Source organism: Diplotaxodon limnothrissa, linkage group LG15 (genome assembly GCF_057381915.1).
Source record: "Diplotaxodon limnothrissa isolate DT_005_m linkage group LG15, D_limnothrissa_male_GT1.1, whole genome shotgun sequence".
Lineage (NCBI taxonomy): Eukaryota > Metazoa > Chordata > Actinopteri > Cichliformes > Cichlidae > Diplotaxodon > Diplotaxodon limnothrissa.
The window spans coordinates 3,588,122-3,600,141 of NC_140610.1; the positions used below are offsets into that span (position 1 = coordinate 3,588,122).

The 12,020-nt window shown below is 45.2% G+C and overlaps 1 protein-coding gene across 2 annotated transcripts in view; it reads left to right on the forward strand.

The window, feature by feature from the left end:
• The window catches only part of bcl11bb (BCL11 transcription factor B b), a 33,030-nt gene extending 21,662 nt beyond the window's left edge, over window positions 1-11,368 (forward strand). For both annotated transcript variants that reach the window (XM_085372359.1, XM_085372360.1), the window contains exon 3: window positions 9,303-11,368. In XM_085372359.1, coding sequence (XP_085228485.1) covers window positions 9,303-11,368 — 2,066 coding nt within the window. The remainder of the gene's footprint in view (window positions 1-9,302) is intronic.
• Window positions 11,369-12,020: the final 652 nt, after the last annotated feature.

Below are 12,020 nucleotides of genomic sequence, written 5' to 3' on the forward strand. Positions count from 1 at the left end.
TGCAAAGGCTGCTGCTTATTGGAGCCAGTGGCAGAGTTATAGAATTATATTGAAAAGAAAAAAAACTCTACTCAGACATTCCTTATTGTTGTGAAGCAGCAACACCAAGATTTCTCATTTATGTAGTAACTTCCAGGAGGCCTTACCAAGATCGTCTATTTTGAGTTACTTTAGCACTACCAAAGATTACATCAGCTGCAATCTTCAGAAATTAATATTACATTTGACATAAATTACTTGTAAAATATTAGAGAGGAAAATATATAATATTACTTAAAATATAAAAAAGACAACATTATATTCATGTTATAAAAATGGAACAGTGATTTTGATATTGGCAAAATATAAGTTAAATCACAAAAGGCATGAATTAACTCTAGTCATGCTCGCAGAAATGATAGTACAATGTATTCAACATTAATAAAATGGGTTAGCAATGATTTAATACACTGAATTTCCACAAAATACTTTTAAAATGTTTGAAAAAAAATTAGTATCCTGTTTTGACTTGTCCTTGTGTCAGAAGAAGTCTTCGGTAGATTATGTGGTTTCGATGAACTGTAGTTATTTTTATTTTTTTCAGATCTTCGTGCTTACATTTTTTTTACATGAGGTAATTTGAGAGGCTTTGTTTTTAGACACAATGTGGGACAGGAGATGGTTTGACATACAGAGGCATTCTTCAGAACTGATAGGAGATAAAAAACAGAATTCCCCCTGGAGACATGACAGCTACAACTACAAATAACGTTTAGCATTTTGCTGCTGGCCTTTACTGGATCACAAGACATTATATAGCTGGGAGAGATGCATAAATACATGGGGGGGGGGCACAGAGGCTGATTGGTTTTAATTCATTTATTTGCATATAGAGACAGTAATAATGAAAATAAACTTTACTGATATCTTGTTTTTTGTGCGCAGTGGAGTGTAATTAATTTGGTCTCAAGTATCAAACTCCAAATATTTTCCCTTTCTGTTGGTGAAAAAAGTACAAAACCTTCAATAAACTTTTACATTTACCAACCATCCATTTACACAATAGCTGATAAACTGAAATGTTTTAAGAAAAAAAAAAGCAATTTTAAAACGATGTTGCAGTTTTTTCCACATTCCATGACCCTTTTATCTTTGAAGGCAAAAAATCTCAACATGTAGAGATTTGGAACATTTTTCCTTTAAAAAGAAGATCTTTAGAAAAAAAAAAAAATTTTCCGTACATGCTCACTCCTGTGCTGTAATGCTGGCATCAGTGCGTTTTTTCGTGATAAATCACAGTGATACACACGAGGTATACACAGTGGCATCTGTGGCTCAACATGCTGGTTAAGGGAATAGCATAACAGATCTCAAATCATCCCCTGTAGACGCCTGCATGCATGTGATGCTTCGGGGCCCTTTACGGTCACGTTTAATTGCATTTTGGGTAGTGCTAAGCATGATTTTTCAAACCCCAGGTTTAAATTTGTGAATTTTCCCAAATGTATCCAAGAAGTTCACAAAAAAAAATGCAAAGCACGAAGCCCTCAAAACGAACATCACCCAACTGAAAAATGGATGCTTTAGCTGAAAAAACAGCCCAACAAGATAACAGCAGAAGAAAAGGTAAACAGCCAAATGGAAACAAAGGGCAAATAAGGGCAAAGCAAACACCTCCGAAATGAGACGCGAACCGCTGTTTCCTGTTTGATAAAATGGCCGCATGTGACTATGATATGAGAGCGTGTTGGAAAACCCAACTATACCACAAATCTAAGAGAAGCCCGTCAGCTTTAAAGCTTTCTAAGTTATATCTCGTTTATTTAATCCATATGAGCTGAAGTGTGAAAATGACTGCCCAAGCTCCCCGTTTTTCCGCTGTGCTGAGTTTTTCTGTTAACCAAGTGCACAATTTCCTGGCTTTAGCCTCATATTTGATGAACAAATATGTACACTACCTTTCGACCCCGAGTTAGATAAGAAAAATGTAAATCTGTGGTCCAACTTTACCCCCCCGTAACACAACTTTAGTGAACTAGCACTAATTACATGCAATCGTTGTTGTAGTCTCTCTTGTTGCCTCTGCTTTGTTCCTGAAATAGGGGAACAGAATTGATCGTTTATATAGAAAAGGTGTTCATTAATAGTAACTCAGATCACGAAGGTCTTCTCCTTTGTGACATGCAAGAGGCGAGTTTTATAGTAAGGTAATTAGATTGGAAGGACTTGTGTTCCATTCAAGGCCATGCTGGTGTCTTCCTGTGGGCTGTTAGTTAAGCGGGACTGGCTTCTTGGCTCCAGTGGGCAGAAGCCAGCTGGGAATCATTACTACTGCTGAAAGAATATTTCACCCCTTCACAGAATGGTAGACCGAGATATACACACAATAACAAGGGGCGCATGCATGCAAACACATATAGGGCACATGGAATGCCACATAGATACACATACATCACAAAACCGAGGCACAGAAGCAACATTGCAAAAGATATGTCTGTCAATGCAGACGGCTCATCCTTGGGAGACATTTGCAAAAGGATGTGCTCTTTAATACAAGTCAGGACAAACACTACATTTCAGCATGTTCGCCATATTAAAGCTCACATTTTCACATCATTTTATAATGCCTACATTGTTTTAATTACGCACATTTCGCTCACATGTCACAAGTCAATTTGCTATTTAGCGCCGCTGAATAGCAAATTGGCTCTGTGGACAAAGTGTCCCTGTGGGTATAAGTGAAACTCATTTGGATGTAAAACCTCCAACGAACCGGTGATATCTGCCGTTTGCTCCTCATGTCTGAGACAATACGTGAAAATATTCAGGATGTTTCTATTTTAGGACATTGTAAAAGTATGAGTAAAAAAACATTTACACCCATAAATTGTGACCGTGTGATGCAATTCAAGTCTCGTCTCAATTCTTTGTAGTTTCGCTTGCTGTTTCAGTAGATTGCTGTAAAACTGATTGGGTAATTTTAGGAAAAAAATTAATTGCTTGGGTTTGTTAGAAAGCTCAGTTTTCTAGGTTAAGAGTGTTTAGAAACCTGCTCCGTGTGAAAATGTTGACACGGGCGAGCGTTTTACTCATTCACGTGGCGGCTACAGGTGGCTAAACTTTGAAAACAACTGGAGGTTGTAAAAACCGCCTTCATGAATGACGTATTTGCCCATTTTAGAGGGAAGGACATTTTCAACAAACCTTGTGCGAATCCACTAACTCAATTTCTCAATTTGTTTGTGAAAGTGGTTTTTGAGTTCTCGTATTATTTCTGTTGGAATTTTCCCTTCATCACCCCCACCCGGTGACGCCGCCGCTACTGGGTCCTTTTTTTTAAGTTTTAAGTTTATGTTTTGTCTGTTTTTCGCGCTTCTGTGTCATGGTAAAATGGGTAGGAGATGGAACAAGAGATTAAAGTGGATGTAATTTTTGCCTGAAAATTGAAATGCATGTGATAAAGACAAAGACAAAACAACAAAAACAAAGTGCGATTCTGTTTTCTTTCCACGCTGCGTGCAGTTCTACTTTTTCCACTTCTTTTCCTCTCCTCCCTCCTTCAATCCCCTTTTCCATCTCACTCCGACTTTCTTGCATCTTCTTTCAACCACAAGCACGACTGAGTGTCATCCATTTGTCATCATCACGTGATAGACAGCAGACCCCACAAGTGTGTTCAAAGACCCCCAAAACACACACACGCACACACACACACACACACAGGCGCTGGGACCAGTTAGGAGCTGATAGCGATGAGTCAGGCTTAGAGAAATGGCACAGAGGGCTTAGCTAATGCACTTTATGGAGCTCCCTTTTTCTTTTTATTCTCCCCTTTTACTTTATATCGTTCCCTCTTTCTCCCTCTTTGTCCTAGAACCTGAGCCAAAGTCATAGCTCTTTACTGACGGAGAGGTCTTGCCAGTTATTTTTCACAGCGTGTCCTCCGTGCCCTGGCTGGGATAGCTTGCCTCATGGCGGTAACATTCTCCCTCAGTCGTGCTACATGAGAGCCTCCTCCACTCATGCATTGCTGTGCAGCTGGACCTAGTCAGTGTGTGTGTGTGCGTGTCTGTGATCAAGTTGTTGGAGATACCCGATCCCTTATATTGTTCATTTGACCCACATAGCAAAAGGCATGAGGGTCAGGGTGGAGTACCCAGATAGCATGTACAGGTGCTTAGTGTGTGCGTGAGAGAAAAAGAAAGACAGGGAAAAGAGAGAAAACACGCAGACAAGTGAAGAGATTAAAAAAAGAAAGGAGGCCATAGTAAAACACATCATAATAAATATTTATATATATTTTGTGTGTGGCTCTGAGTTTGCCACAATTTAAAAAGAGTGCTGTTTCTTTAAAATCCCATCTGAGGCTGTCAGGCATTTCAGCTGGTCATATTGGCTGTAGACACATACACACACACACAGATGTATATGGTTAGCAGGCTAAAGCTGGTTTGAGTTAGCATGGAGCCAGCCACACTGTGTGAGAGCCTTACCCCCTGCCTACTACTGCCACCCTCCACAGTCTCTCCACTTATTTCTTTCTTTCCATCTCCCTCTTTCTTTACCCACCTATGTGTGACTGTCAGCGGGGGCTGTACTGTAGTTTACCGTCCAAACTCCCTATCTCCTGTGAAGCAGACACACACACACACACACACACACACACACACACACAGGCTTCCACAGTTGATCTGCGTGGCCCTGTGTCTCCTGATTAGTCTGCTTCATGACAAACAAGCCATCAAGAGCAGAAAGGGAGTGCAGCACAGAAGAAGGAGGAGGAGGAGGACGAGTGAGAGGGATAGTTGGGAGAAGTGAGGAGGAGGAGGAAGAGGAGGAGGAGAGGAGCAGAGGTTTGTGGGGGGGCAAGGGGTGAGGTGAGGAGGCTGGGACCCCTGGGGACCCCTAGATCACAGCCATGCTAATGAGAAGCTGCTTTGCCAGCAGCAGAGGTGTCAGCTAACCCCTGACAGGTGCACACATGCGTACTCCCAGGGCTTGTGCAGGCGTGTGCACGGGCATCAGAGGCAGTGTGAGTGCGTGCACAGAGGTGGAGAGGAGAGGAGGGGCTGCAGGGGCGCAGGTTTGTGTCCCAGTGGCCTAGCCGGCGGGCGGCTTTGTTCTGTATGCAAATCTGTCGCTGTGGCGTTCTGTCGCCCTTGATGGAATGTTGGAGCAGTACAGCGAACGTGAACCCCAGGAATGCTGCAGTGTGTGGGTGTGTGTGTGTGTGTGTGTGTGTGAGACGTCGAGTATAGCACATCCTCTCTACCCCAGTTGTTTTCTTGTTAACAACCAAAAACCTGCACTGGGTTATTCTTTTTTGGGTTGTTTTACATTAAAACAACTTTGTTCTACACTTTTCATTCATGCTGTTTGGTTTGGTGCTGTCCAGAAGTTGACGGTCTGGAATTCATCGCTACTTATTTTCAGTTATGATTGTATTTCCCTGAGCTTTCTGAGAGTTAATTTGGCATCAGCGAGGATTCATTAGCATCCACTCGCTGTTCTCACTCAGCAGAGAGGCTCCTGTTTGCCCCTCTCGTTGAAGGCTGAGCCTGTGGAATTCTGTTATCCTTCTGTGGTCTTATTATAAGTCCGTGTGGATTAGCACACCCGATAAAGGCCTCATAATGTAAGTGTAATGTAAATGGAGGAAGCCCATGCTTTGAAATATAAATCAGACAAGCTGGAGAGATGGAATATGTGAATTAAACACAACTCCATATGTCTCCGCCATACACCTGGTGTCTACGTCAACCCTTACCAGCCAACTACACTGGCCATATGCAAGCAGTCAATGTCATGGCTCCCCTTCCTTCACTGGCATTTTGTTTGTACTTTTTAAGGCAAAATAATGGCTATAAAAGGCAATCTGGAAAGAATAAAATCTGATGTAAAGCTCAGATCTTAGTCCCCGAAGTCTGGGTTAATTGGCCTGGTGGTTTAGTAAAAAAAAAAAAAACAACCCAGGAGAGAAGGAGAGCATTATTACTGGCCCACCTCAGCTCCACGCATGTGCCAATGTTTTAATAACTTCCTCCAGGCCTCCTGGCCCTTAGCCCTTGTTTTGTTGCACAGGACAAAGAGTTGCCCTCCTAAGCTGGTCTCAGTTCTGTATTGTGTTCCTCTCTTTCATGGGAAAAGTCTGCTGGAGTGAACACCTGGGCTGGGAGTCTTTTCGAGGTGAATCCCATTACACTAGAACATTTACAAACCACACTATTGCTAGCAAAATGAAGAAGAAAAAAACAGCAAAATGCACTGTACCACATTACCGAATCCTGCTGTGACTCCATTTCATTTAACCTCTCTTCTCAGTCTCATTCACACACACGCTGAATGTGTGTGTGTGTGTGTAAAGGCTGCGTGTGTCTGTGCGCGCATGGCGTGCTGGAGTAAATTGGGCGATTAGGTCCAGCATCAGCGATCGCGTAGAGAGCAGAATGTAACTATTCTAACTGGTAGTTGACCTTGGCGGTCAGCGGTGGAGGGGTCCCTGCCTGTGTGTCAGGCAGACGACTGTAATTACCACAAACTGAAGCATGACACAGCCCACCGTGATTCTTTAATGAAGGCTTTTATTGGCCGGAGCACTGTCGAGCGACGCTCTCTCAGCATGTGTGGAAGTCTTTATATAAGAGGAAAGAATGGAGAGAGGATGTCTGTAACATAACTTATTTGTGCAGCTGTGTGTGTCATGGCTCGTAGTCGGCGAGCAACAAGAAGGTAGTGCCCTGTGATGTTACTCATAAGGGAGGCTGCAGGCTTTGTTTTACCGCTCTCGTCCCTTTGGTGATTCCTAGATGTACCAACACTGGCATTGGTATCAGATTGATACTAGAATGATAGGATTGATACTTTGTTTCTATCCTGTGAGTTCACTGAATTGTGTTAGATTGTGTTATTCACCTCATACACTACAAAAATGTCTGATTTTTCTTTTTGCTGTCTTTCAAGTTTATTTTATTTATAGTTTATGACATGTTTAGCCACAGTCCTTTAGAGACAGGCTCCCAAAAAAACGCAGTTTCAAAATATATGAAAAGCTGTGTTTTGTTGTGTTAATTAATTATTATTAAAGTAAAAATCACATTGATTTAGCGGTCGTTAAAATGAGTTCAGAACTCGCAAATCATTGATTCATCTCATAAGTCATGACACACTGATCTCCATTACATAAGCTGGCTTTATGGGTTAAAAGTAACAGTATTGGTATCGATATCGACAACACCGGTGCCGTATTTACTTGATACCAAAATTGGCAGCACAGCACTTGCTTTCTATTCTTTTCCCCTGTCTCGGTTTCCCCCCTCCCCCACCCGGCTTGCTTCCTTCCTTGCTTGCTTGTTTGGGAAGTTGATGAAATTTGTCTTTGGCCGTCATTAGGCAGCAGCCATCAGCTGCCACTCTATTAGCTGCCACGCTTCCTTTAACAGCATATGGCACGGCTGTGTAAGATATGACAAGATGCAAATGTGTTGTTGTAACGGTGGGGGGCTGGAAGGTTGTGGGACTGGTGTTGTTTGATTGGATAACTTGTACTGATGAGGCCTTGTGCGCTGACAAAAATGTAGACAAAACTGGAAAAAAAGAAATCACCAGTCCTTCTCTTAAACTCACATTTTCATCTAATATTGATCCTTGTGCATTGATGAGATTATTCAGTCTATACACCTAACTTGCTCCCTGGGGACATGTAAGCAGCCCCCGTGTGTGCGTATGTGTGCTGTCTGTGTGTATGCGTACGTGCACGCGTGTTTAGCCAAGCACGTCTGGCCCTTAAAGTCCCTCCACCTCTCTTCTTACCCCCTCTCCTCCTCCTCCTCCTTTCCCCTTCCCTCTCTCGCTCTCTTCTCCCCGTCCAAGCTGTTAAGCTGTCCAGCTCTCTGCTGCCAAGCCGCCGTGTGAAGCTTAGCCAAACTAAACACGGGCAGGCAGCCCGCCACTCGCCCCACACATACACACAGGCGTACGCAAAAAAAATACATCCACATACATGTCCGCACACACGTTCACAAACACACGCTCGAGCATACGCATTAAGTAGCGGGAGTCAGGTCATGTCCCACCCCACACAAATAGCGAGAGCGATGGCTACACCAGAGCACCACTAATAGCAGAGAAAAACAGACAGAATCAGTAAATGAGCCCCTCATTAACTCTTTCTGACCCTCTCTCCCCTGGGGAAAGCCAAACCAATCACACCGCCAAATCAGCTTCCTATACTAGACACTGATCCAACATCAGCTTTCGCTCATCTGTTCTCCACAGCGCGAGTGTATGTGTGAATCTGTGCGAGTGTGTACAGAGGTGTAGAGATAAGGGAGACGATGAGTGAAAAAGGAAATGGGAAAAAGGGGAAATGTGTGTTTTATATTCGTCAGCCAATGGTTCAGGACTGCTTTCTTGATCACACAAAACTTTGAGCGCTACTAACTTCCCCGTCTTTGTTTTGTCCCTGGCGGGCTTCAAACTTTGGGACCACCGTACCAACTCGACTCCGCTCGCGGTAGCCACTGATGATAAAGTAGATGCAGATGGTTTGTGAGCAAACACGAGAAATGTGGAAATGCCTCTCCAGCACGAGCCTGTGTTGAATTAGATGAATCTCTACGAAGGCCCTTTTTATGAGTCACAAGCAGGCTGACAGGGCCACGCCACAGTGACTGATAGATTCATTTGGCATTATTAAGTCTCAACATTTAAAGGGCCAATTTGTCAGTGTGTGGCATATAGCTCTGTGCATGTGTTTGCATGCGGAGTCACAACAGATCACTTTACTGCTGTTATTACATCCGTGACGTAGAGCTTTATTTAATGTGGATACAGTGTCGGCTCTTGCTGTTTACACGTCGTCTCGCTCTTCCTTCCTTCCTTTTGAGTGGCTTTCTTTCTCTAGTTCCACATCTCACCTCCCTTCCCCAGCTGCCGCCCCCACCTCCCTTCTTCCCCCTTTTCCACTGCTGCCTACCCTTTCTTCATATGGAAATGACAAAGTAGACGAGATGGATCTGTATATTAAAGCCAAGCTGACATTAGAATTAGCATAATATGCTATGGCCTAAGGGCAATACCTGCCACCTACACTAGCCTGTAGACACATGCCCTGACTGCACATGTATTTCATACACTACACACACAGAGACAACACAAAAGCCCACAGAAGACACTCACACTCACACACCGAAAAACAATGCGCAGTTCATTTGCTTGTGTTTAATAAAATATTATGGGTTGGTTTAGTTGTCGAAGGAAAAAAATGATTTTTGAGTTTCTTGTTTCATCACTGATGGTGATTTTTTTCCTCTCTTGGTCCACAGAAAAAGATGAGCCATCCAGCTACATCTGTACTACGTGTAAGCAGACCTTCACCAGTGCCTGGTTTCTGCTTCAGCACGCCCAGCACACCCATGGCATCCGCATTTACCTGGACAACCACCCAGTCAACTGCTCCCTCACTCCCCGCATGGCTCTTCCTCCACCCCCAGGAGCTGACGCCTTGCCCCGTTCCCCTCTCCCCACTTTCCTTGGTGATGCCAGCAACCCATTCCACCTCCTCCGCATGGCTGGACCCCAGCTCAGGGATCACCCCCATCCTCCGGGTTACATGGAGACGCGGCTGCCCGCGACACCGCCCTTTGTCAGCCCACCGCCTCCCCCAAGACCACCTCGTGAGCGGCTGGGCCCAGAGGAAATGGGGCTGCTGTCACAGCACCCCAGTGCCTTCGAGAGGGTGATGCGAATGACCCCCATGGAGCACCCGCCCATGGACTTCTCCCGTCGGCTGAGGGAACTGGCAGGCAACACAACCAACAACGGTGGACCCACGCCTCCTCTCTCACCCAACCGTGTGCCACCCATGCATCGCCTCCTGAGTCCCACGCTTTTCCAGCCCGGATCCCAGCTCTCGCCGTTTCTTACCTATCCCCCTCAGCCACCCACCTCTCAGGGGGGACACGGCTCTTCAAGCCCTCCTGACACACAGGGTCAGAACCAGGCCCCGGGGAAATCGAAATCCTGCGAGTTCTGTGGCAAGATTTTCAAGTTCCAGAGCAACCTGATCGTCCACAGACGCAGTCACACAGGTGAGAGGCCGTACAAGTGTCATCTATGTGATCACGCCTGCTCTCAGGCCAGCAAGCTTAAAAGGCACATGAAGACACATATGCACAACAAGTCTGGGGCCATAACCGGCTCACCAGAACAGGGAAATAGAGGGGAGGGGGGAGAGGGTGAAGAGAAGAATAGGGAGGGAGATGCAAGAGGAATGGGGATGGACAATGAGGAGGAGGAGGAAGAAGAGGAAGAAGAAGAGGAGGAGGAAGAGGAAGAGGAGGAAGAACTGCAAAATGGCAGTCGGCCAGATTCCAACTTAAGCGAGGACTCCCAAGAGTTCACCCAGAACAGAGAAAATGGCTCAAGACAGTCTCCCAGTGAGAAGCCCCCGAGTGGGGATAGAGTAAACGACAGTGGTGGGGTGGGCATCATGCACCCCTACAACCATCTGGACAATCACCTTAGACTTAACCCTAACAAGAGAAGCTTGGAGAGACAACCTAACGGCAACGGCGGAGAGGGGGTTGAAGGAGAACGAGAACGAGAAAATGAGAGGGAACCTGACAGACAGCGAGAGGAGCAGGAGGACCAGAGGCCTGTGATGAATGGCAGAATCAGCGTATCTGAAGCAGAGTGCTTTCCCGGGCTGTTCCAGAGGCGGCCCACCCCCATCACCAGCCCGAGCCCCTCCAACAACAAGAGGATCAAGATCGAGAAAGAACAGCTGGAGATTCCCCCGACCATACCTCTCATTTCCCCGGAAAACGTCTACTCTCAGCTGCTGGCTGGCTACGCTGCTTCGCGCCACTTCATCAGAGAACCTTTCTTGGGATTCACTGACTCCCGTCAGTCGCCGTTTGCCACCTCCTCGGAGCACTCCTCTTCAGAAACGGGAAGCCTCCGTTTCTCCACCCCACCTGGGGAGCTAATGGAAGGCGGGAGTGCCTCAGGGCGCAGTGGCAGCAGCACCCCACACCTCCTGCGGGGACCCGGACCTGGCAGGCCTCCAAGCTCCAAAGAGAGGAGGAATGACACCTGTGAGTTCTGCGGCAAGGTGTTCAAGAACTGCAGCAACCTGACGGTGCACCGACGCAGCCACACGGGGGAACGGCCCTACAAGTGTGACCTGTGCAGCTACGCCTGCGCCCAGAGCTCCAAGCTGACGCGCCATATGAAGACCCACGGGCAATATGGAAAAGAGGTATACCGTTGCGACATCTGCCACATGCCCTTCAGTGTCTACAGCACACTGGAGAAACACATGAAGAAATGGCATGGTGAACACTTGATGGCCAGCGAGGTCAAATTGGAGCAAGCAGACAGAAGTTAAGCCAGCAACCATTAGTTACACAGCATACAGTGTACACACACACACACACACACACACACACACACACACACACACACACACACACACACACACAAAATCCTTATAACCACTTTCTGCAATGGGGCTTGGCTGGATAATCTCTCTAGAAAATGTTTTGATTGATGATTGATGTTCATCCTTTTTTCTTTCTTCTTTCTTTTCCTCGTCACAGAAACTGCCACCTGAGAATATAAACAAAGGGAAACTTTAATGAGAACTTGCCTAGAATGCCTAACTAGGTGTTTCTTGGCAAACCGTCTGAGGATTTTATCAGTTAGGAATCCATGGAGCCTTTCTACTGTGCAATAATTTCTGTATTTATTGGATTTTTGTAATGATATTTGGCATGTGCAGGTACATCTTTGTGGGATTTCATATGGAGTTAGTTTTGAAATGTGCTTAAAAAAAATAGAATTTTCTTTACAAAAATGTGATAAAAGAAGTCACCCTTAATACAAATTTTCATTCTTTTTTCCTGTAAGGAAGCTTATTATCAAGTGAGAATAAATTTGTGTGAAGCAGATAGCTTTTAAAAGTAAGATAAATAAATAAATAATTGTTTTCTATATTAACTGCAGCAGCGGACTACAATCCATTCCCTTCGTACAGGCTC